Source organism: Cynoglossus semilaevis, chromosome 11, assembly GCF_000523025.1.
Source record: "Cynoglossus semilaevis isolate Cse_v1.0 chromosome 11, Cse_v1.0, whole genome shotgun sequence".
NCBI classification, from domain to species: domain Eukaryota; kingdom Metazoa; phylum Chordata; class Actinopteri; order Pleuronectiformes; family Cynoglossidae; genus Cynoglossus; species Cynoglossus semilaevis.
Window position 1 is genome coordinate 13,806,706 of NC_024317.1, and position 27,135 is coordinate 13,833,840.

A 27,135-nucleotide genomic window follows, 5' to 3' on the forward strand; every position below is an offset into this window, starting at 1 on the left:
CAGAAAACTTTACATCTTCTCCACCACTGTCTCCTGTGAACTGATGACATTGATGACAGACAGAAAGAAAGTCAAATTGGTCTTCAAGGAGAAACAGGAGGCACATGGTGGGACATGAGTCTAACACTCCTTCCTTCTTATGCTCCTCCTGGTCGTCAGGTGGAGACACTGACGGAATAATTAAAGGTGCAGTGAGGTGTGTCCCCTCACTCTTAATAGATTACCAACGCTGTCTGTAATCCAGGAAAGGTCGTAGCTCATTTTCCATCTTTGCACGTATGACACCGACTGACCGACGGAGCAGTACAGTGGCTCTAATGATTGATTGGAGGACATTATTCAAATGGCAGTCACCCGGTCCCATCTGCTCACGACTGGCTGCAAATGAGTGGAAGCAGAGGATGACGCCCAGGCTGGGGGGTAGTAGGGGGGAGGGGGCATTTAGTGACTGTCTCTTTAATACGGACAGATTAAATTCAATGTGTCAGTTGAGTACATAATACACATATTTGTTCAAAATTTAAATTATTTATGTTTTTGCAGCTCAACACCATGACGTCATGGTGATGTTTGTGGCATCGTTTTCACTACATTTGACCTTCAAGGTCAAACACCTGTGTTTATGACACACATGGACCAGAACATGCATGGGTTTGACCTTGTCCGCCCACACCCTTCAGTCTGAAACATGCACTACAACACATGTAGTCTCTGGTACATACAGTACAGTACATGCCCTTTGAGAAACGTACTTGTACAACAACCATGGAGGTAAATGATGAGAGCCATGTTGTCCTGGTGATGGATGCCCCTCAGAGCTGGCGCTGTGATGTCTGCTCCTCTCTGCACAGTTTTCATCAGAATTCAAAGGCATGTGTTTGAGTAAAAGAGTAGACTCTAGCTATCACACTTAGATAAAAACAATGACATCGCCAGCATTTAAATAAGCAGGGACATGTTGTTGTGCTATCAGCAGCTGCAAGATTAGAGCTGTGGTGTGTGACTCTCCTGCTGCCTCTGTATCATCACTTTAATATGTCTTACAGTCAAATGTCTCAATGTCCTCTGCGCACACACACATACAGACACACAGGGTAGAGCTTGTAGTTTTGCTTCCTGGCTGTGACATTAATGCTGACGTCTGCCTGAGAAATAAGAGTTTTGAGTGATTTAAAAGCGAGATGTGTCACTTAGAAGAATAACAGGACATTTTATAGCAGGAAGCAGCAGGAGCCTGACGACTCATGCAGCATTTAAACCCATTCATTTTCCCTTTATTCTCCCATGCACTGTTTCATAAACACGTGTTGTGGTTGATGATCTCGGTCTCTACTGTATAAGTCTGTGTGTGTGTGTTTCAAAAGTTTCTCAGTACTCAGATGAAATATCCAAAGAGTGTCTGCCAACCACTGACTGTCTGCTTTGTCAAAGCCAATTTAATTTCTCATACATTCTTTATGAGGATATTGGTGAAATTGCAGCTGAATTGATCACGTAAACTCCTGTATCAGTCTCACAGCGGAGTTAAGAGCCATAAAAGCACAATTTGAAAGTGTCTTAATGTACTTGTGTAATTTGTATCTAAAACACTTACTTTAAATTATTTATTGGATTGTTACATGATGTATCTGATAACTTATTTATTTATTTTTCTTTTACAAATAATTTATTTTCCAAAAAATGCACAAAGGATTTACTCTGTCTGAATGCAACAACAAAACTCCAAAAACAACTGTTTTGGTCATCTTTTGTCTTGCTTTCTTTTATCATTATTTCTTTTCTTTTATTTTACGGCACACGTAAATTGCTTACTGTTGCAGCGCTAACCGGGAACCGGAAAAGGAGAAAATTGACCTTTCGGGAAAACCCCGCCCTCAAACGGTCATTGTCCAATCATACATCCTAGAAACCGCTACCACGTACACAAGGCCCCACAGGTTTGTGTACTGTTATTTAAGTCAGTAAGTAGCATTAGCTGGTTGCTTTCAAAGTACGATAGGATAGTACTTGTTCATCTCCGAAAGGAAATTATTCAGTCAACACAGCAGAAAGTTACAGAGAACAGTTGACCCATGTTTTTCCGTTCACCGCCGTTAACTCATCGATTCCCAATAACGACGGAACTGAGGTAAGGTCCGCGTTGTTTCTTCTTGTTACTGCTGACACCGGCATCACGGCATTAACACCGACTTTAGCTGTTAGCGCTGCGGAGCGCTATTACCTTTGTAAACAGCGGCATTAGCTGTTAGCTCTGTGGAGCACCAACACCTACTTTAGCGCTGTGTATGTGTATAAAACAAAAAGGATAGCATAAATGCACTGGCAGTGGAAATAAGCTTTAGTAGGTGGTTGTATTTGCTATAATGACGTTGTTTAAATTTCATAACTCATTCAACAGCTGCTGTATAAAAAATGCTGATATTTAAAGTGTTTTAGTTCATACAGAACATTTGGCAGAACATTTGAAATAAAAGTGTATAACTGCGATTACAAATGTAATTGTTGCCCCCCCCCCCATATATATAGTTTCTGTACAATATTCTGGCATGGGTGTAAAGCATGTGTGTTTAAACCTTTCTGACAACTGTTTTGGTCATCTTTTGTCTTTTACCTACATACAGTATGGCTAAAGTTATGAGGCCGGTAAATCCGGTTTTTGAAATACCCAAGTTTGTAGAAGTGTGTCTGTGTGTGTCCATGCTTTGACTGACACGTGCTGTGAGAACTTTGCCTCACATTTTCGACTGGTTGTGAAGGAGAGAGAGATGCCTTTGGTGAAAGTCAGAACCACTTTCTTCCCTTCACCACATGTGACTTTGACGGTGATCTTGGTAAGAAAGAGAAAAAAAAGGAGAGCAGGCGAGGCCCCCACCTTTGTCTTCACAGTGGTGCTGGGATGGGGGTTAGGTGATGCTGAGACATGATGTATGATGTTGCAGAAGGACTAAAAAGAATTGAGGGGAGCAGGGAAGAATACTAAACAATAAAAATAGAGGAGGCAGTGATGCAGAAGTCACACCTCATGCTCACAAGACTAATCTCCTTGGCAACAATCTCCACCCACCTCAATTTGCAGCTGTTGAAAAAGTCGCTGTCTTTATGCCTCCATCTTTCTCTCATTTTCTGTTTCAAATGAAATGCCCCTGAAATTAAATTGATATTTTGAGTCTGAGTGCAGAATCTGTTCTCCTCTTTTGGACATCCTTTCTGTGGTTGGAAATCCAAACACATTTAACCTTGTAGCTTGTACTGTGGCATTCCTCCTTGGAGTGAAGAGAGTGAAATGAGATCAGACTGGATCACAGCCAGATACATAGTGATAACAAAGTGTGAGGTGGAAAAACTTTCTGTCATTCGTAGAGAAGAAGAGGCGGACGTTACTGCTGGTGTTATTTTTGTCCTTGTGCTACTCTACTGCCCCCTCTATTGCCATCATGATAGCCATTGGCACTTACCCAATGATGTCATCATTCCGAGCCTTCTTTCTGGTCAACCTGAGCTGGTGCTTGACATGTGGACATGGCAAATCTTTCCAGTGGCAAGATGACAAATTTTAAGTGGTGCTAAAACACTGTTTTAGGTGTCTTTGTACCTGTCACTTTAATCTTGAGTTTGTGCACAAAGGCCTTGGTGACAAACATGTGAACATATACATCTACCTGCTGTTACGTTTTTTGTTATATTTAGAAATTTGAATTGATCACATTTAATCTCAGTTAATTGTGGTTAATCCAAAGTGTCTTTGTGAATATTTGGATTGAAATGTTATATTTTTGACAGACCTAAAAAAATAATTACAAAGCCAGAGACCTATGATGGCAAATCAGCAAAATCTAAACATGGGGTAGTGGATAGTTCAAAGATAGATCAGTAACCTACATCCTGACATCAGAGAAAGCAGAAATGGCTGGGAGCAAACAACCTTTGATGGAGGGAATGGCTCTGATTTATCACATGACAGAAACATGAAGGCTCTCTGTGATGACTTTATTCACATGGCACACCAATTTCTATCCAAAAGAAAATCCATTATTTTTCCTTGGCTGCTAGATGGTGGGGGCAGCTGTCAGGGTGAGTAGTCTGTCAATCAACCATCCTTACGGCAAGTGACAAGGTCAGCAGCCACCATTTGACGTTACGTCACTGCATCAGCAGATTGTTATTCATTTAGTATTGTTTATGTGTCTTCATCAGCCACATGCGACGGCATAGCTGTCATATTCCTCCTTAATGCTACACACACACTGAATAGAACAATTCCATCACTTTCACAAAGTGATGTTGGTTGAGTAGATATAACTCACAGCTGTCAGTGGAAATCCCTGGTTGTATTCCTTCATGTCCATCAAAGAAGATCTATTTTAACAAGTACCTGAACACTTGGGACTTCTGTCGTCAGTCAATGCTCCAAAATCTGTGACAACGTCACATCCGGCTCTCTGCAGGGTAGAAGATCCGTGGAGGATAGAAGACCCACTTTCTCAGCAGATTCACTGTTGGAATAAAAGAAATGAGAAAAGAGTGTAGAGCTCAAGACTGAAGGCACTGATTTAAATGTTTTTTTTCTTTAGCGAAAATATAGCAGGCTTCCTACAGTGGTTGGACTGTTGGAACTTTTTATGAGAATAATGTTGAATATTTAGACTTTTTTATTGCCACACTTTGTGAGAAACTAATTATAAAGCCAACAAACCATTAAAATAAATAAAATAAGTTGAGATAAAAAATAGGAAATGCTTACTACTCTGGTTTCAAAAACCTTTTCTGCAGCACCCCCTATTTGTAGAATAGCCTATTGTCAAACAGCTTCACGTATGCCCAATTACAACTACTGCTCAAATTCCCAGTGAACTGTAATTCCAACTAGACCGCTGTGGTTAATCAACAAAGACAAGTAATTCACAAATCAACAGAATTACTTCCACAACCCTTTCCCTCTCCATTTGCTCTGTGTCCCACCCACCCCTCAACTTGGGAACCATTAAACCACATAGTCTATGCTGCTTTACATCATACTCATGCATGACCAGAAAAAAATACATAAAACAGACCAGATTCTTTTTTCATTGAACTCCACAGTCGTATTTCCCAAACATTATTGAAGCTGCTGTTTCTCTTCTTTTCAATTATTTCCATTATGGACCCCTTTAGTGTAGGGGCAGAATTATACAGTGTTTGGTATACTGTGACTAGTTTGACAAGCACAAGTTCTGATGTGGATAGCTGGCCCTGATGTCAAATAAATAAAATAAGACCTAACAAATTCGATACATTTGATATGTCACATATAAAGCGGTACACCTAACCTCTAATTGCACTGTATATTTACCCAGATATCTTGAAGTAAAACCGTTCATTCTTCAAGATGACATGGCACCAAATGAACGTCCTCAGCCAATGACTCTGCATAGATGGTAACTAAAGCAGTGTGGTGATAAAGCTGGACAAATTTAGACATGAGAGGAACACATAACCTCATTAACACCTCCTTCTACACAGCACCTGTGAGAGAAACGCTTTGCTCTCATTTACTAAAACCTTTTCGACACAATGGTGGCAACAGATATAACATGTTAAAGCTGTAAACTGTCAAATTAGTGTAGATTTATGACACAGGAGGTTAATTAGTGTATATAAATATTTTGAGACGTGTATATATATATATATATATATATATATATATATATATATATATATATATATATATATATATATATATATATATATATATATATATATATATATATATATATATATATATATATATATATATATATATATATATATATATATATACATATACATAAACCAGAGGACATAAACCAGAGGCAAGACTTTAGTAAACAGTTTTCATCTGCTGCTCTTTCCTTCTACTGATAATTTTTTAAAATCCATTAGGCGTAAGGAAGCTGTATGACACAAGCTGATGGATTTCTCTCATATGGAGTGGTAAAGTATGAACTAAAGCCTAATGGCCTCCCTGAGAGGGAATTAGATCATGTCACTTCAAGTCTAAAATATTACAGCATCAGAAGGCAATAATCTCTTGAGTGAATGAGATCGTCATTTACTACGTTGCCCCAGTATAAACGTGACAACGTGAACCAGATGTAACCTTCACTCATAATAAGATTAAAACACACACATGGGATGGGAAAACTCACTGACCTTAATGATCACCTCCTTCTTAACAAATGGAGCATTTATCATTTTAGCCACTGGTAACGTACGTGGTAATGAGAGTTTTATATTTATTGACTTTGAATGAAGAATAATTTCCTTTGTGGGGTCACAACAGCAAGTAATCCTCACAATTTATTTAGCTTGGGACAGGTAGGTGTTGATTAGTCTGTGATAAGTGCCATGGGCCTGTGGAAACAATGAAAATACTACATTGATTTACATGGAGTTTTGATGGCCAGGCACCAAACCAAGCAGTATTTGATTTTCCTTTAATGCTGTTTTACTTTATACCTGCACTGATAATCTATTCAGTAGTTATCAGAAGAATTAAGACTAAGATTCGAGTGATAACGAGATTGACGTTTTTGGAAAATGTTGAAATAGAAAGTGAACAAATAGCAATGAAAAAAATAAAATGGCAGGCCACACAATGGCAGCTGTCATTAGTGCTAGCCTTACAGTAAGAAGAAGATCGTACGCTAGTTTGGTTTCTGGCCTTTGTATATGCTCTTGCCATATGTGTTTTTCTGTGCAGTCCAAGTTCACTCTAATTTGAGCATTTGTGAAAGTGAATACTTATTTTTTTTTAACTTGTCCTTGTGTGTGGCCTTCTCATTGACTAGAAAACTGCTCAGGGTGTAGGCCTTTCCTCATGACTACTACTGACTATTGACAACTATTGACTTTAATGATTTAGATAAAGTAGTAAAATTCAAAGAAAGACAACAGCAAGAAAGAAGTTAGGTATGAAATCTTCTATTTCTCCTCCTGGTTCAATCCAATGACAGATCTATTAACCTTTCCTTATGAACACAACTACTGCATAAGCTGTATTAAAGCCCACTAAGAGACATAAAGGGGGTATTGATCATGAGTTGACATTTGTAACCCCAAAGTTACAAATGCCATACAATATTATGTCAAAGTGTCCTGTCAGCAGATTACTGAAGAAACTGGAATTCCGTTACACCTAGTGAGCTTAGTTCTTTGTACCATTTGGTACAAACATAACTGCTACCACCATCCTTTCAAGTAAGATAATTACACCAGGTCTTTTTTACGGTCTAGAAAACAATGATTTGAGTTTCATTAACACTCGTTGGTGTGACTATGGTGCCTGTGGTCATCCCAAGCCTCTGTCTCTGGCCATGCCCTTGGCTGACAAGGAACACCCATGTCCTTTAGCCCACTTCCTGTAGTAAAGCAGGGCAGCCTGCCCAGAATCCAAAATGTCATCAAATAGCTTATGAAGCGACAGCTGCTGCAGCACCTTAAATGTCCGCAGTGTCATTCCAAGAAGTGTTAAAAGGAAAGAGGTGACATTTGCAGTTGGGTTCTGTTAACATCCCCCTGTTTCCTCTCTTTGTGTTTCCACCATGGCACACCTTGTTTACTACCCTGCTGCGACCATGAATCTACATTGGATACTTACCAGGCCAACCATCACACTGTGTTTGACATTCATCATTTATTGATGGTGAATTCTTTAATTGCAGCAGGAGAGTGCTTAGCTTTTCTGCTGTCCCACTGGCTGATCCATGGGGGTTGCCCTCCTACTGAGGGCCCACATTTACTAACTACACCACTTGTGACTTCTGTTGGTGGCGACAAACAAAGTGTAACCAGTTGGAAAGGTTTATTTTTATTATTATTATTATTATTTTCATTGTGTAAGTAAAAAGGCATTAATAAAAAGAAGGCCAAAATCGTCTGTGTCTTCAGAGTCTGAGTAAGAAGACGCTGACCTGATTCAACAAATTTATATTATGCTTTTGTAAGAAATAGATAGCTTAGCATAGCTTTAGATAGTTTTGCGTAGAAATCTGTTGACTACTAGTCACATTGTGTTACAGTTAATCTGAGCTGGTATCAGCCACATTCTTTTTTTATGTATCAATTTATGGTGAGTCTAATCTCTGAACTATTTACAGTATCTTAAGCTGTGGAAAAGTGGTTGGTTACTCTTACCTTCAGAACCAGAAGATCATGGTGTGATCACTGATTCTTTCCTGATTTACTTTCTTTATTGCGTTTCCTAATCCGCAACATACTGATTGGTGATTAGGTCAACTAGACAATCAAATCTAACAGTAATACGGTAGAGTTTGAATGTGAATGCTGTAGTTTGTCTCTACATACATTTGTCCCTGCTATGGACTTACCAATTGTCCACGGTGTCTTTCGTCTTATGATAGTCTGGATCAGCTTCAGCTCCATCCATGACCCTAAACAGATTAAGTTGTGGTGTTTACGTTGCTGCTGATTGTTTAACCTGACCTACTTTATTTAGTCAGTCAAAGGCAGAGTAAGTCGGGTCATGTCTGTTAGTAAACTGTCTGGTGAATCCTTTGGTTACACTACTGGCAGTCAAAGCTGTGACCACACAGTGTATGTTACAAGAAAGAGCTACAGGGCAGGTTTCACTGTTACTTAATATCTAGTGTTGGGCCATATAAAACTGATTGGTGTCTACATGTGGACAGAAAGCAATAGGTTTCTGAGCTCTGTGTAAGAAGATGGTATTTCTGAAATTAAAGAAAAAAGAAGAATACTCAAGGGTTTCTCAGGTAGCTTGTTTACAGATTTTGACAAAAATGATACACCAAACTACTTGTATTGAAACAGTAAAACCAATATAAATAAATGAAGGATTAAATATTAGCTGCTGGGTCACATAATGGCAAAGCAGTCGGTGGTCCTGCAAGACGATCATGGTTTTCTGGTAGCTGTGTAAAAACACAAACAATAATGAAATCAATTTATTCAAATTTAAATGTTTTCACTGAACCACCAAAGTTGGGTTAGGGTTAGATTTTTAATTGCATTTATGCTGATTGTGATTACATTCCTCTTTTTTTTTTCACCACAGAATTGCTTCTGTGTTCCCTTTGGCACAAGCTCTTTGTCAGTGTCGATGCCACTGACTCATCTGACTTTAGTCAGTGCCTTCAGTAAGGAGTGGTATTATTAGATTAAGTGTGATGAAGTGAGTCGGATCTCGTTCCCTATTACCTGGTTACATATATTGTTATTTAATTAACATACTGTTTCAGTCAGTAAAATTATTAATTTATTAGGTTTGCATTGAGAATATATCACCCTCTCCCACATCTATACTTAACTATTCAGAACAACACTTGTGTATTGACATTTCTTGCAGCCTTTAACCAAAAGAAATCCTCCTCGCCCTTCCTGCTGCAGCTCTAGTCCAATTTCATTTATTTGTTGGAGCAAATCTCATTTCAGCTTTAAACTCATCACACTGAATCATTTGTCCTATGGTGTGCGACGCAGAGCTGTTTACTATCCGTGATATTTGGGTTGTTAAAATAATTTAGTGAAAAGATTAATGAAGCCACGATAATTAATTTTCAAATGGTCATCTGGTGTTTGCTAAATCAAATTAATTCAATCAATTAAAAACATATTTATTTTATACAGACAAATTTTAAGACCTCAAAAATAAATAATGATCTCTTAGAATTTGCCCTGATGGCTAAGATCCACACCCCAGTATGTTTACTTATAAATATTCAATTTATATAATGTCTTCTCTCCAAGTAAAGGCAGAATCTGCCTGTTATTCCTACATACTATAGGAAGTGACATCACATGTTGATAGTGTAACTCAGACACGCCTCCCTGGAAATAAGGAGAGGGGAGAGGGCATGAAAAGAACAGTGGTGATTCCAGAGACAGCAGTAGACTGGCATGGCTGTGTGCAGCTCAGCACGACATTCCACATCCACGAGACTCCCTCCTGATCTGCTGGATCCTCCATCCGCAGCTGCACAACCTTGATGTGAGGCTAGAAAGCGTGACATTGAGCAGTGCCATGTTTTCTCTGCATGTGGCAGGGCAATGGGAAATAAGGAGGAGGAGAAACCTGTGCCACAGTTGAACGATGTCCTGTGAGTCCTTGTCTTTTTTGCACCAGGAAACAAAAAGAACAGATGGATATTACTCTGTTCCTCTCTGCTTATCATGCTTGAGTCACAGCTTCATTTTTATGTCACAAACCTTTTTGTCTTTGTCTGTTGTTGCTGCCAGATTATTTACAGAGCATCGTGTCGGACAGATCCATCTTCTCAATCCCCCGCTCTTTTCTCTGTGTCTCTTGCTTCACATCACTTCCAGCTCGCTCGTCTCTCTTTACCTCTCTTGAGCTACCCTCCCCTCTCTGTTAAGCTCTGTTTTTCTCATTCTCCCTACCGCTCACTAGAATCCTTGCTCTGCTTTTTCAAAACATCCAGTGTGCTATTCTGTGCAGGCACTTTGCCACATGATCTCCTTGAAGATAGTTTTCATCTCTGTGCTGACGACTCACAGTGCTGAGCTGCTTTTCACCGCTTCAAAGGCAGGATGCTCCTTTAGAAGGACTGATCCTCATTTGACACTATCTACTTTCCCCTTCCCTTCCCCTACCCTAATCTCCTACCCTCTAACCCTCACCCTCTTGTTCCCTACCCCATTACTCTCTTGTTCACCCTGACCCAAGCCTCTGTCTTTCATTCATTTCATTCCCTTGACCATGTTGCCATGTGTCTGCTGGCTCCAACCTATCCTCATCTTATTGTCATCTGTCTTATGGACCCGGGGGGAAAACTGCCCTACAACTTGTCTGTGCCCAGATCCTCACACTGTGGACTGCAGCCGACGTGGACTGACCCGTTTACCAGATGAGATCCCGCTGGATGTGCGTAGACTTTTGCTGGCAGACAACTGGATACCACGCATCCCATCGGACTTCCTGGTTCTGTATAGTGACTTGGTCTACCTGGACCTGAGGAACAACTCACTTTCTCACATAGAACCAGGGACACTTAGCACTTCCTCGCGGTTGGTGTTTCTAGATCTGGGCAGCAACAATCTAACTGAAATCCCTAAAGGCATGTTTGGAGAGTCCCGCAGCCTGATTAAACTCCGACTAGGTAACAACCCATATCTGAGCATGGTGAGTGAAGAGGCGTTCCTGGGACTCACCTCACTGAGGGAACTAGAACTGGAGCGAAATGCACTGTCTAGCCTAAAGGTGGGAGCACTGAGTCAGTTACCCTCATTGCGACTAGTGAGGCTGGAGGGCAACCCCTGGGTGTGCAACTGCACTTTTGCCAATTTGTTTGCATGGCTGATGGAGAACAGTCACAAGCTTCCAAATGGTGAGTATTGAGAACTGTTTGTTTAACATGGCAAAAAAGCTGATCTGAGCAGCAGCATCCAAACATGTTGTGGTTAAACCAGTGGCGTGACACATCTCTGCTCTATTTATATTTCCCCTCTAGGAGAGGGAACCCCCTCCATCATGCCCTCCCTTTCTCTTCCCTGTTCTAATTTGGTCTCGTCTTTGTCGTCCACCCCCATACTCTATGAGACAATGTTTGAAACATGAGACAAAACCCTTGTGTAAATTTGAGAATCACAACATAATAGACTATAAAATGTAAAAAATAACCAAGGGATTTAGCTTTGTATGCACTTGTATCAATAAAAAGTAGAAGGAATTAAACAACTAATAGAAAAAAAGACTGAAGCCAACTCTGTGTCTGGTTCAACTATTTAAGCTAAATTAAGTGTTAACCTCTAATCTGTTAGCTCCAATATCCACCAGTTTGTAAAGTATTATATAATACTCGAACAATTTATGGGTGAAAAGAGTAATATTCTCAATATTCTGCCCTATTCTATCAAATATAATTCCTTCGTAATATTTGTCTCAGTGGATTCTGAGGATAATACTGTACTGTGACTGTGCAAAGCTCACAGGGGTTTGTTGGATAAGAAGGCTGTTGTTTTGTCATGCCCGACCCTGTATATTAGAGCCAACATCAAACAGCGAGTCTCTCTGCTGTATGTTTTATAGTGGGTAAATGTAGCACAGATGCATTTTCAGCTTAGTTATATGATGGGGTGTTGTTCAAGTATAAATTTGGAAGATCTATATTTGCTAAAATGACATCCTTTACTGGGATTTGGATTTGGATCAGTGTTATAACATTGTTTTAATTAAGGGAAAAGAAACAAATTGGATGAAGGTAAATTAAAACCTGTTGCGAAGCTTGAATAATTTCAACACTTTTTTATTTTAATTTGATTTTATACTCTCTCCTTACAAGGAAAACTAAATAATGAATGAAATACCTGATAAATTAACAATAATATCCATTATAATAAAAATGATTTTAATATTTGTTATGGTTATTAGTCCAGTGGAGGTTTATCAACTTAGAGAGATGGTAGAATCCAGTTTTGATTGATGATATAAAAATGTATATGAATGTAGAACAGTGGGTACAGTGTGCAATATTTGGTATATCGTATCACCAATGTAAAGATACAGTTATAAAACAAAACCTAAATCATCTTTGCTAAGATGTTGAGGATTTTCTGTATACACAAAAAGGACAAAAACATGTTTAAAAGTAATATTTGAACCTGTCAAATGTATATTTACTCACTTTGCAAAGACATTTGCAAAAAAAAGAGCTCTAGTTTGGTAAAACTAGAAAATGTGTTGTATGTAATATTTCTTGCCTACTGTTGCAAAGTGCATAATATTAACTTATCTGGGGGGTCTAATTATGATAGAAAATGGCACAGATTTACCGTATTGTAAGGCTGCAAATGTATTAATCAGACAGTCCAAGTGTTGTCAGCTGCAGGACATAATGAGCAGCATTAGCAATGCTGACCAGGCAGACATCAACAGCACAGGCGATGGCAGTGGCCAGAGCCAAGCTCCTGCCAGAGCTGCCAACTTGCTCCAGTCTATACAGGCTCTCAAATTGAGTTAGTAGTGCATATCTCACATCACATCACAAGGTGTTGTTTTATGACCCCATCAGAGCCCACTGGCTTAGAAAATGACCACACAGACACACACTCTATCTTGTACACATACATACACACAGGTTTTTGTGTTTCGTGAGGACCACATACAATGCATCCCCTAGCCCCAGACTCACTATACGTATTAAAAATATAGACCTATTTTGTACCCTAACTCTTGTCTAAATTTAGACTATATCTTGAATCTCAAAATATCCTCTGACTCAGCATGAACTGCAAAATGTTTTTACTAGGAACATGTGTGTCCCCAAAAACAATGCATTTAAACCATTGTTGGTGTAGATCGTATTAAGAACATACTTTAGGCACACAAAGGAACATAATATTTTGCTGCTTAATAATATTTAGTGTCATTTAAGTAATTGAGCTTCTAAAAGTGTATAGTTTACTGTGAATGTTGCATAAATGTCAGCATTTTTTTTCTTTAATTTGTCCTCTTTGTCTTCTGTCCATTCTGTCATCTCTGCTTCAGTGGTGTGTCCTCCACCTGCTTGTGTTTAATACGCCAACAACATGCTGTGAGTGTGACGGCAGGTTGCACAGATAGAAATGTCACTCAGTGAATGATGTTTACGTGTGACTGTGGATCATTTCTATACACCACAAATCAATTTTTAAATATTTGTAAATATAACCCCATTTTAATCTGTTTAGATATCAGAACTTTGGAAAAAATGGATATAGAAGTTACTAATTTATTGTGTGTCCAAGCAGAAATAATTAAATAATGTTCACAAATTAACTTTAAAATTATTTGCAGTTGGGAGTTTTGACATGTGACAACAGTTTGCTGACAACCGTGCTTTAGAATGTGGGTATGGCTCAGTCACACAGAGTCTCTGTAGAGTTCAGATCAGCTGCTCGACAAACACAAAACGGCAGTGAGGTTTTACAGTGAGTAGGATTATCAAAATTGTTCCATTTTCACATGCCAGCTTTGTAGTTGAATCCGTAATTAAGGGAAACAGCTGATGAAGTGCTTACATAACAACGCAGATGGCCACTCATCTGTAATTGAGATCTACTGGATAAGCTCTGTAATATGTTTTAACTTTTAATGATACTGTCATCACTGTGGGTGTTTACACTTAATATCTCATTCATCATAGAGAAATTCAATTATACTGACACAGATCACTCTTTGACCTCTGTCGTTTCCGCCAGTGTGGGAGTTCCAGATCTTCATCCCATAAAAATGTCATAAATGGTTTGCAAACATGTACAAGGTTTAAATCCTATGTGGTTGTAAACATTAATGTAATGTATGCTTAAAGATGCATATTTCATCATTCAGCTGCCACTGTGTGCGGTTCCCTCTGTGGCAGTCTGTGTAAGGTGGCAGCTGCAGAGCCAATACCGTAAAACCAATTCCCATTCCATTTTTCACATTCTGATTTCCCCAGTGATTTTGAGTTCTCTTTGCAGCACCAGCACACGTTCCATTTGCATTGCTTTGATTACTGCAGCCAGGTCAGCATGATGAGTGGGTGGAGGATGCTTACCTTTGTTCTTTGTTGCCCAAAAAAACTAGATCTCCTCCCTAATGAGTTTCCCTTGCATAACAAAAAAATACAAGAATATTACTGCCAAATCTCAATATTCTGACACACAGGAACTGCGAATTTGTTTGTTAGTGGTTTGTTAAAGGCTAATTTTTAGCCAAGGAGAGTGATTGATTTATTCTAAACCCCAGTAGACATGTTTTTGATACAGAAATGTGAGGTCACATATGAGGCCTGGTGAAAGCTTATAAATCTTGTTTTGACATTTTTAGGCTACCTCCCAGTATATACACTACATCTGGGTATTTCTCAATGTAAGGATGGAAACAGTTGCTTTATCTTAGCCCATAAAAATGTATATTTTTTATTTTATTTATATTATAAAGTCTTATGTTTTCAAATTTTTTTCTGATCTGATTAAGTTTAAGGGATCGATAATGATTAATCGTGATTAATGATGATTCAGTCAAAAAAACAGTATTCAATTCAAGATGAGATAAACATTTTTGTATAATAAAGGAACAGATGTGGTTCTCATCTGTTTTTATTGTGACTACTCAAAAACGACTGAATAATTAATATGTAAATATGTCAAAAAAGGCAAATTTAAGTCTCTGAGTATATTAAATCTTTGACTTTATTAATGTAACAAATATTTTCTTTTTTTATATATTATATAAATTGAAATCCATGCAATTATTCTTAGCCTTTAAGACATTTAAGTTTTCAGCTCTTAGATGCAACACTTTTAATATGATATTAGTGGTATATATTATATAGTGTGTTTATGTTATAGTGTGCCTTTGTCTCTTGATAGCTTTATTATTATTTTAATTATTTTGTTAGCATGTATTTGGTTTTCAGTACCAATATTTTCTTTTTGTCACCAATCAGACTCATTAAAGTTTTAATCCAGGGATGAGTGTAAACACGATCCACTCCTGTCTCTAATGCTCTTGGGTTAAGAACGAACAAAGGCCATGTATAATTCAGAGTGACACAGGTCTGCAGCACATTGGCTGGAGTAACTGAAGCCACAGTTGCCTAAAGGGCAGGGCAGGGCAGACCAACTCCCACAAGAGGTTTAAGCCAGGACTCAGGATGGCAGTGCTGTCAGTATTAGATATGACCAGAGCAGTTTCACTACAGAGAGGCAGTTCATGTGACGGAACCAAAGTCTGACTTTTCCCTCGAAGGCTATCAAGTTGCTCCCAGGGAAACTGTTAGCGTACTGCACAATCAGGCCTTAAAACACAATTCCACTGACCAGCGGACCAACACATCAGTGGCCTGCATGACATCAACTCCTATCTTCACTGCTCATTTGTAGGTGATGAGAAAATATCTGTTCTATTAACACAGGCTGGCAGCTCCTTTTATCTTGGCCTAATTCGATGTTTATTTAAAGTCTTCAATGTGATTGAAATAGTGCTAGCAGAGTGTGAAAAAGAAGGACAGAATTATACAGTCTGACACCATCAGCTGCTGCACGTCCAGAACCAGTGAAGTATATTCTGCAAGTGTGAAAAATGAAAGGTGAAAAGGCAAAAACTTTGGGTTACACACACAGCAAATACTGTGCTAGTGCTTGGAGGATAGTTCAACCCTGTGTAAGTGTGTGAAAAACAAATTGCTCAGACCTGCACATTTTGATATTTTATTAGAATTGATTGTGACAAATGAAAAAAACAAATAGTGCTTTTAACATTGGACTTGGCATAATTCTGCTTGTTTAAACTTATTTATTCAAGGAAATAGTCCACTATGAAGGGCACTCAATGTATCCAGCAATTCACTGCAAAATCAAGTGTACGTTAGATGGTCACTACCGAAGCAATATATCCCATGTGCTTTGCATGATGGGATATATTTAAGTTGTGACTGGATCCAAATGATGGAATTATCAATATGAGAAAGTGTTAGAAAAATATCTAAAAGTAATAGATTTTTGGTTTATCTTAGTTATTACATCTTGAAGGTGTTTAGAGTTTTTTTCCAAACTTAAGTGATATTAATCAGTCTACGTTGGTTCACAATTCATTTTTTATCAGTGAGCTTTTCATTTTTTTATCAGTCTTAGACTTACTGACTCTCCTGTTATCTGATGCTAGATGGATGTCGGCCTAAAGTTGAAGCTTCTATAAAGACTTGCTGGGTTTTGAGATGGTGTTAAGTTCAAGTTTACTGAACTTATTTTGTTAATTTTGACAGTAAAAGGTCTTTTGGTTCTATTCACCAGTAATTTGGTTATACCAATGGCTACTCAAAAGGAATGACCGACAGGTCTCTCCCATCTTGTACTTTTCATGATTGCTTTTAAGTGTCAACAATGATTTCTGTTACATTGTTTTGTTAATGTTGAAAAAAAGGACAGTTTCTTTATTCATTATCCAAATGTGAATGATTACAAGGCCTGTCTAGACACCACTGCTCTGGGAGCCACAGAGGACATCAGCATTTCTGCTGACTCCTGCAGGAGCTTGGAAATGCAATATTGTAGTGATCTTTTAAGTTTCTATTGGTGCAGAGATCAATCTGGAAGGACAGTGGTTGAAGGGAGTAAAAAAGCATCTAATACTAGTCTATGGCACCTGGAGTTAAGATCAATCACAGCTGAGACAGCAGTCAGCCTGTCCCCTCAGCTGGCTGTAATCCTGAATGTAATCCATCAACTGTCTGAGCCAGGATTGTAACATAGCTGTTTGGGCAGACGTACCTGATAGTGTAAGGGTCATTATTTGTTATGTTACTGCAGAGTAAACCTATGCTGGCCACACTCCAGACATTGTGATCTACAGACTATAATCTTGACCCAATGATAGAAAGGAAACTGATATTTCTGTTTTCTTTTGAGACTTTTGAAGACTTCTGCAGTGCCTTTTCCATCAGATAACTATTTCTTTGTAGAATTACTGGCAGATGTCTTTACACCAGGTCATGACCTGCCTCTTTTCCTTCCCTAAGGATGAAACAAACAACAATTCAATGTTCTTCCAGTTTTTTTTTTTTTTTTTTTTTTTTAAATTAAAGTCCAGATAGAACTGGATGAAAATCTGTTGCGAGGCTTCTGTAATTTTAACAGGTTTTCATCTTAGGAAGGTTTTAAATTGATCATTTGTGAAGGTTATAAAACAGCTGAGAGATGGATCATAACATGCTTTAGTAATTAAAATCCATAGTACTGTTCCACTAATCCCTTGTCCATTTTTTAAATATTTCTTGCAACATTATTCACTGAAATTAGCTTTGTCTTGCGTTATTATTATTATTAATTTTATTACATTTTTTGCTCAAATTGTATCCGCTGGTGTCTGTTTTGCAAAAGACAAAACTAAAATGTCTTTACTTTTTAAGGGTTGGAGAAGATGAGGTGTTTAACCAGCTGCTGAATGTGCATGACCTTGGAGCTGATTTTGTGCTTGACACAGACATGCTGTGGTGATGGACATAACCACCACGTGTGAGAAATAGTACCTCTCTTACTGGAAATGTAATACTGGATTAGTTCCATTCAGTTTTACATTCAGAGTTCAGTTTTCAAGTTGGAGCTCAGTTACAGAACTTATGAAAACTGTAAAGAGTCAATCAAAGAAAGATGGAAACCAGTTCTACATCATCACCTTCTTTCACTGTTGTTTCAACTGTCACTGATGATGACTTACAAACTGGTGTTAGTTTTATTTGTTGTATTACATCATCATACAAACATATTTGATTTAAGTATATAATCTAAGCTTTGATATCTTCTTGTCCTTAATAGGTTTCTTACTTAAGTGAATGGCAAAATGTGCAGAAGAATTGAGGTCTCTGAAAGTGTACATGTATATTATCAGCCTTGAGAAAAGCAAAATAAAGTAAACTCTAAATTGTGCTGAGCATTGAGTCCAAAACTGATGCACAGCCAAGATTTTGCATGTGCATGTGCAGCATCAGTAGAAAGTATCCACCGACGCTGCAGTACTTTTTATATTTCCTCCCACCTGTAGGCTCATTCTCCTCCATATGTCTTGGGTTTTTTTTTCCTCCCTGAAGTACATTTCTAACTTACTGTGTAAGCAGTACAAAAGTAAACTCCATGTATATTTTACGACTTGGACACAGCAATCAGAGACGATAATAAGCACTTGTATCAAATTAAAGTCAAACTTTTATAAAGCTGTCAGTGATACATGTGCTGTCGAGGGACCAGATGTTATCACATGAATGTTAAAACTGACCTTAGTGTGTCACTCTAACAGTGAGCTGAAGAGAAAGGTCTCACTGAAGGACTACATTAGAAATCTAATAAGATGATGTCACTGTCCCTTTCATTTATGTCCAGAAAATAAACAAGGAGAATTTTACAGACCCAGAGAGACACAGTGATTTATCCTGCTTTCATCTAGAGATGGCTTTTGTCAAGGTGCCCCGTCACAGACGTGGCCTGTACGGAAACTTAAGTAAAGGTTTGATTTTTAATGGAGTCTTATTTGTTGATGTATAAGAGCTTTTAGCTGGCAGCTAAAGCAGGACAGACGAAATTCAATTAAATGTTACGTATGGAGCATAACAATGAGCAGATCAGCAAGCAATAGCTGTCTTCAACATAGGGTCAGTGCCACTAACGCTGACAAACCACTGGGGGGTCCAGAAAAGATAAATATTATTTTTAGCAAATTTCTCACAATTTTTACTGCATTTTCCTCCACTATTGTGATTTTTATTGTGCAGTGTGTGTTGGCTGTTAAGGAGGGTGGCTGCATTCTAACAGTGTATATGACAATAAACATCTTGCATCTGAATCTTGAGTAGAGTTGATGTTTTGACAGTTGCTTGTAGAACCTGTTGAGAGCTTCTTTAAAGTTAGTCTGTCAGTCGACCTGTCAGTTGTAGACTCACTCACAAGTCTTGTTGCTGGACTGACGCAAGCCGTGTGTCAGACCCAAAGTTGAAACCTCAGAAAAAAGGCATGCTGGGAGTTGTGATGTTTTTCATAAACTTGAGTTGTTGTTTTTTTCCCCACAGTGTGTGTAAATAACATCTGTATAACATCTGTATTGACTGTGTATGAGAGCAAAGTGGATGGCATAAAAATAGTTTAACATTTTGATAAATTTTTACGAGTGCATTACCACACTTAACACATTCATATTGACAGCCGTTATGTATATAACAGGTCACTGCTTCTTCTCTCCACCAGAGGGTCTTTGACCTTTTAAACCACAGCATATGGTTGATTTAATGTAATAGAAATCATAATAGACCTTCAACACTGTCTCTGTGGTCCTTTGTTTCCTATTATTTTGACTTGAACTCATATCACCCTGTGTGTAGGCGTACAGTACAGTTCTTGTGCAGCTTAGAGTAAAGCCTTCTGATCAAGTGTACACTAAATAAATCAGAACATACTGTTAGAAAAGAAACACTGCCCAATACAAGACATTACAGAATTAGATTAAAACTGTAAGACATTAGTTTTTTCATACTCCCCCATGTATCAAGGAGTAGAGCAACTGGTCATGGAGTGAGGAGGTGGAGAGGAGGAATGTTGAAAGGGGGATTTCCAAAGTTTTAATACAGCATTTTGGGTAGGTGCTCCTTGATGCTGAAGTAAACAGTATTGTTATGGAAGATGTTTTTATAGTGGTGCTTTGGCCCAGAGGCAATGTCTCTGTCGTTGGTGTGGAACCCCAGGGTTCACCTCCTGGGCAAGATTAAATCCCGGTTAGGGCAGCTGGTACCTTCCAGTGGACTCACTACTCACAGGAAGGTTCAGGTTGGTACGGTGCAGTGTGATTTGTGTGGCAGTTATGGAGACTGCTGCCCCTGTGACCCGGTAACGGATCAGCGAATGAAAATGGATGGATTGAAGATGTTTTTATATGACTGGACTGTACACCAGCATTTACGCTCACTAGCATGTCAACATGTCCAAGCATTATTTTTTTGTCTTGTAGAAAACTTAGTGATACTGGCAGTTCTAACACTTCTATTTTCTGCAGTGGTTGTTCTTCTATAAATGTAAATCCCACCTCTAAATTTCATGAACATGATGTATTTTTATTTTTGTAAATTTTTCTAATTGTGTTTTCTGCAGGTGTAGCAGGCATGGAGTGTTCACTCCCTTTGGACGGCCGGCACGTGTCGCTGACCCAGCTCTCTAAGGACAGCTTCCGTGAGTGTCAGACAACCTTGACTCTAACGGACCTGCTCATCATCATTTTCTCTGGCATCTCGGTGTCTGTGGTGGCCATCATGACCAGCTTCTTCCTTGCTTCCACCGTCCACTGCTTCCAGCGCTGGAGTAAAGGCACAAAAGGAGACGAGGAGGAGAGTGAGGAGTGACAAAAGGATTCAGTCATTTATTTATTTATCGAAGGTATTTTAACTCACAATGACGGAACATGTCACGCCACCTCTGGTGATGAGCACTGCCCCGGCACAGTTGTTGTAATTGTACGTAGATTTATGGAATATGGAAAATTAGGACATTTTTAATAATTAAGCCAAAGTCCTGATGAGGTCAGAACAGTGTGAGAAGTGATAAGAAAAAAGGTGAAGAAAAGAAAGAGTGAGGAAGAGCTGGTGGATCTTTTTTTGGCCACTGGCTAAGTACAACAAGCCTACACAGTTGAAGTAGAGTTAACTGCAGTCATTGCAGTACATTTTGCAGTCTTAAGCCAGTAAAAAACACATGTCAACCGGTGGCATCAAAACCCTGAAATGTGATGTTGAAACGCAGGGGAAGGTTTGACTCCATCATCGACCTCTGTCTTTTACTGCATGTAACATGACATGTCCACATACCCTGCCATTTGCTGTGTCGAATGTCGAACAGATTCACAAACTGTGGCTTCACCACATGTAAAGCTAGTCAACAGTTTCAGCCATCCAAAACAAGAATCAGACAATGGGATGTTTAGTGGATGATTCACTGCACTGGGTTTGAAATGTGCCAAAACAATGCATACCAACAGAATGTGGGCGTTCGATGTCGAAATATCGAGACCATGATTTATAAACACAATACTAAAACTGTTTTGCATAAAGAAGACAAAATCTAAACATGTACAGGATTGTTTTCAAATTGAATTTTGCAATTTAGCATCATTGTTGGGTTAGCGTGATTGGTGGATCCTATGATTTGTAGCGCTGCTAATCTTATACAGCTGCAAATGCAAATCCATTGAACATTATTTTAATTAACATTTTCCTACAATTATAGAATCTGTCTCTTTGCAAAAATGACTTTATTTTAAATGTTTTTTTTAATATATTCAAATCTCATTCTGTTGGCTATTAAAAAGAATGTGTTTTAAAAACATATAGAATTTATCTGCAATATTTTGGCACCTCGATCCCCTGGTCAGGTTTCAGTCTGGTCATAATTCTTAAGTATATTCAAAAATATATGATTACAAATGAATGTACAATAGAACAGCCTAGTCAAGCAAACAGATATTCTGTATATTCATATATTAGATAATTAACAGTAAACTGTATAGAAAAAAAACTACTATCACTTAATCTTTCAATTTACGGCAACTACAGTATTAATATAGAATTTGTGTAGAACTTTGTCAAACAATACACATTTAAATAAATAGTGATTCCTAATTTTGGCAAATCTCTTAGACCATTATGTTGACTTGACTTATTGTCATGGAGACAGAAGGAAGATTTGATACAAATTGTAGCGATGTTTATACAGGAACCAGAACGTTACCAAGTCTGTATACTATTAAAACTTTTAGTCTTGAGCTTATTGAGCTTTAAAAATGCTATCAACCTGTTTTCTTTTTTTTCCAAAAGGCGAGACACTCCCCCGTGGTAGGACATTAGCGTATTGTATTGGGGACAGGTTTTTTTTTTTTTTCAGATTTTATTATTATTTTTTTAATTTGTCTCACAGATGAGGAATTGCACTGATTTGTGATGTAATTTTGTTTTTTGTCAGTGAGAGATTTAAATAAGAGTTTTGGAGCGACCACTGTGAATGTGTGAGGTTGGAGGAGTTAAACAATAGTTCCATCTAGACAAGTTCGGAGGCTTGCAGAAGAGAATTGGGAAAATTTAAAACATTGCCCCTTAAAATATAAATTTCCCACTTGGCATTTCATTTTATAAAGGCATCCTCTAATCTGCATTGTTTCAAAACTGTCTCCATAGAAAACATAAGAACTTTAGTCTTTTTTTGATAAAACTTTCTTTTCCAGAAGGTGTTAAATTTAAATCTAACACATTCTCCTGAAGGAAGTTGTTTTATTTCAAAGGAGAAAATATATCCCCATGGTAACTCAGAATAAATTTAATGTGAAAGTGTCAGGTGTCTGGTAAAAATGATTCCTTATCTTGAAAAGCTCCCATAATACAAATGTGGCACATTTAATATGTTAAGTAATTTGAGGTTAGAAACTAGACAACCGAGCTATCTGGGTGTTATTGAAATTAACTTACTGTTATTTAAATTAAGAAATGTATTTCTTCCTTCGTTTACATGAGACATGGAGAATTCCGTGCAATCGAAATGTTAGGCAAAAAGAATCTCAGTCTTTTACTCTAGGTGCAAATAAATGGGGTCTGAAGGAGAAAGAACAACTATGTTCTTTTTCTGTTAGCATGCAAGCTGAAAATTGATGGTGAAACTGGTTTAACTTTGATCTTCTTATGACATTAGTCAGATATTCAATTTCGCCTGCTGCAGGGAGCCATTGAAAAGAGGCTGAAGTACCATATGGGGCACATGAGCCCCAGGTTGCAGACACCTGTGTGAGGCACATTAATTATTTCCTTAACCTAACTGTGACATTGCAATGTTTTTTGTTTTACTTAATACCTTTTTCATCTGGTTTCAACTCACCGTATGCTTCCTCCTGACCATGTCATGTTGCAGTATTTTAACATCAACATCAAAAACAGCTCTAAAATCGTATAAAACATTTTTCCCTGAAGAAATTACAAGATGTATCACTTCGCTGGTCTTGACACAATGTGCTTTCATCAGTATGTGTTTCTGACATGTTGTTTGTGCAGAATTAAATTCCCATAAGTGAAAGGATAATACTATTAAAAAAGATTAAGCAAATAAGCTCCCATAAAAATAAATAATTCTTTATATTATTTATTTATTATATTAAGTATTTTTCCCTTCAGACATGATGATAAAATCCCATCATCGTTGTTGTCTGTAGTCATTCAGAGAGAGCTAGAAGTTTTAAAATATATATATTATCATCATCATTTCCAACTACTGTGTAGTTATGAAATATTAACAAATTATTATGTTAGCTTAGCTCTTATAACTTATGCATATTTCTCGACGTACACCTATATCTACACATTTATTCAGCCACAACTAGAAGCACTAGGAGCCTGAACTGTTATGTTACCTTTGGTATAAAGTTCAAATCCATTTATATTTTTCTATTAAAACCTTTCACACAAAGTACATTTATTTACTCTTTCACTCCCTGAAGATTTAGTTGGCAGTGGGCAGAATGCAGAGACGTTGGACAATAGTTTCCTATGTTTAGCCCTGATGTTGCTTAAACAGAAAAAAAAAAATCTAAAGAAGAAACCCTGCGTTATTTTTTCAGAAAATTCTGAATTTAAAGTGATGGAGGAGAGTGTGACCTTGTTGCTGAATTATAATGGATTTTCAAAAGTCACAGATCATATGTGTAAATGTATATCAATGTTTGGTAAAATTAAAAAAATACACTTAATTGCATTTCTGTTTGCTGTTATATAGTCAGCTTTCTTGGTCTTATACAGACAAATGTACAAATTATTTTCTCTGCCTTTACACCATCCCTGGGGAGCAAGGGAATTTTCAGGTTCTGTTTAAAATTAGACTTGATTGTTCTGAAAACGTCTTGTTATCAAAGATCTTTGTCTTTCTTCAATTCCTGCAAGTGTACCTGTGTTGTGTTCAACTAAACAGGACCAGGTGTCACAGTGAGCAGGTAAATTGAAACTAGGGGATAATATGTGCCTAAAAAAAGCTGGGGAAACACTGCTTGACACTACAGGTTTTTGCCTTATACCTGGGGGTTGGTGTGTTAGTTACTGAGTCTCCACCAACCTCTGGGTAGAGGACAACAGCACCATTGTAGTGAAGTCCTTTGAAATTGTGAAAAAAGAAGACAGAGCACATTCATAAAAAAGTACTTCACTGAGTCTTTTCCACTCACTTTGAAGAGCAGCAAATAAGAGCGACTCCTGCAAATACTAAAGAGTATGTTAATTTCTCTGTGTTGTTTGTCGCTGCAGGAATGTAAATGAGAACACTGCTCATAGGAAGTGAATAAACAAGACACCCCTCCCCCCCAAAACACAGACTTGCATACCAGGTATGCAGCCTGTGATTAGATACAGTATTTTTCCTCCAAAGATGTCAGAGCATTACAGGGAAGATCCGGCCTGTGGCATAGTGTGAAGCCTAATTAGAAGATCATTAAAAAAAAGGAGGAAAGAAAGGCCATGTAATCACTATTCAGCAGAGCATTTTCCTGTCCTGGTGTTTTATTATGTCTTATTTATTTATTTTCCCAGTGTCAAGGTCTCCTGCTCGTTCTGACTGTGGTACGGAGGCTGGCGTTCAGGCTCTCAGGCTGATGATTAATTTCTGTTGGAGAGGTGTTTTTATGATGACACACTTTCCTGTAAAGAAATGAGAAGTCAGAGAATGGGAAGATAGAAGCATCATTTCACCTTCGGGGCGTGCAGTGCTGGACAGACTTTTTTTTAAAACAACGCAGAGCAACTCATGGAGGAATTTTTTGATTCTGAGCAGAAACTTCTGCGCTATGAATTTTTATGTGAGGGAGACCTAAACAGAGCACATTAATGTGCATCACTGAAAAGAGGCCTGTGAGGATGACGGACGTGATGAGGATTCTCCTGCAAACATTTACCTCTGTTGGTTACCATGGTGACACAGCTGGAGGCTGCAGCTCTTGGACTCTATTATGGAGAGATGAAGAGAGGGTGAGCTAGAGAGAAGGAGAGGGAGAGGAGGAGAGGATTCTGGGAAATGCCCTCAGTGCTGTTGCCTCTTCTCCCTCTGCATACATCAGCTAACTGGACCTGGCATTTCATTAGGAAAAACAAAAAAGGTCCACAGCCCCCATGTCCTGCTTCACAGATCTGTGACTCCAATGGGAAATGTCTCCACTTGGACTTCTGTGCAAATGTGTTAAGAGAAGGTCAGGGCATTTAATGCTTTTATTTCAATTGTCTTTGATGTTTTTAAACAACAGTGAGAGGAAATGAGCAACATCTAGTGGTGAACTTACTGGTGGTAGTTATTAGACAAAGGAGGAGACAGTGAGTAAGTGGTGAAGACAAGACTATCAAGAAAAAGAGGAAGAAGACATGGAAGAAAAGAAGAACAAAAGTAGAAGAACAAAATGAAAAGGAAGTAAAGGAGAAGATGAAGAAGGAAATACTTGAAATACTTAAACACTTCACCCAAATATCCCACTGCAATTAAGAGAGAGTGGATTCTTTAGTTTAAACAAATATGGAGACTATATTTGCAGTCATTTTCTTTAGACAGTGATGGAAATGTGAGAATGTATTTTTTTTCTTTTCCATTGTGTCGCATGCTAAACTTAGTTAATGAATAATTTGACAGAGGACTTTGTCTTTTGTTTATTTATGTGCACTTGTTTACCTCTCCTCTCTTCATATTGTGTGTTCCTGACCTACAAAGAAAGGACACGGAGGAAAGAGGAAAGAACGCCAAGCCTGCGGGAGGAAGCGTTGAATGAATAATGGACTGGTGGTTTACAGTGGGATGGAGGCTCACAGATGAGGAGGGGGGAGGACTCAGGTTGCAAGCATCAAAAGGGAAAACCACACCTGATGCTCCTCTCTGTCTCTCCGACAGCAGATGAATGAGTTCCGAGAAAAGTGGAGATGACAGAATCACTTCATTCTCATTTCCTATTCTGGAGATATTTCCTACCTTTGTGTGTGGGTTTTTTGTTAATGGCTGCTGTCGTAAAATATCTGCTCTCTCAAAAGAAAACACAAAAACAGGAAAAACATCATGATGCGGTTGCTAATGATGTGTTATCGATTATTTTTAGTAGTAGCAGAATCCATTATCCAACTTCATGCAGACATGGTACAAAATCACTCCAAACACAATTAATAAATCTATATATAACGACTTAAATATTTTTTCAATATTTAAAATATAATGTAATTTTGATAGATAGATAGATTACATGATTACATTACATGCCCCGGGTCCCAAACTGCCCAGGACCCCGCAGTTTGCATTACGTCTTTCACTGTGTATATAGGTGCATCTGTGCGTGTGCTTTTATTCTAAAACATTTCTACATACAAAATTTTGAAAACATTTTTGTCAAAAAAGTCATCATAGTTCTTCAACATCTGAAGAAAAAATATGCTAAATTAGGATTTTGCTAAAAAATAATCATTAAACTTTGAAACAAATTATCAAAAAATTCCATCATGTATTTTTTCAGCAAAAAATACGTGCTAAATTAAGATTTTCAGAATCCATCCATTTTCATCCGCTTATCCGTGGTCGCGGGGCCAGCAGTCTCCACGAACACCCAAATCACACTGCACCGATGGTAAGGCTATA

At 38.1% G+C, this 27,135-nt stretch overlaps 1 protein-coding gene across 3 annotated transcripts; it reads left to right on the forward strand.

Moving 5' to 3' along the window:
• The first annotated feature begins 1,648 nt into the window (after nucleotides 1–1,648).
• Nucleotides 1,649–26,720, forward strand: lrrc38b (leucine rich repeat containing 38b). 3 transcript variants are annotated; one of them, XM_025060392.1, is made up of 3 exons: nucleotides 9,693–11,342; nucleotides 20,608–20,889; nucleotides 25,065–26,720. In XM_025060392.1, exons 1-2 carry the CDS (start codon nucleotides 10,715–10,717, stop codon nucleotides 20,853–20,855), a joined length of 876 nt encoding a protein of 291 aa, XP_024916160.1. In that variant the 5' UTR covers nucleotides 9,693–10,714; the 3' UTR covers nucleotides 20,856–20,889; nucleotides 25,065–26,720. The 3 variants fall into 3 exon arrangements, 2 of the variants coding, with proteins under 2 accessions (XP_024916160.1, XP_024916159.1); XR_001760704.2 differs by lacking the exons at nucleotides 9,693–11,342; nucleotides 25,065–26,720 and adding an exon at nucleotides 1,649–2,128 and having other exon boundaries at nucleotides 20,608–20,740; XM_025060391.1 differs by lacking the exon at nucleotides 25,065–26,720 and having other exon boundaries at nucleotides 20,608–24,217.
• The last annotated feature ends 415 nt before the right edge of the window (nucleotides 26,721–27,135 follow it).

Coding starts and splice junctions, on each gene's coding strand:
- lrrc38b (XM_025060392.1), top strand. CDS start 10,715: ATGTTGCCATGTGTCTGCTGGCTCCAACCTATCCTCATCTTATTGTCA. Junction 11,343..20,607: donor CAGTCACAAGCTTCCAAATG/GTGAGTATTGAG, acceptor TGTTTTCTGCAG/GTGTAGCAGGCATGGAGTGT.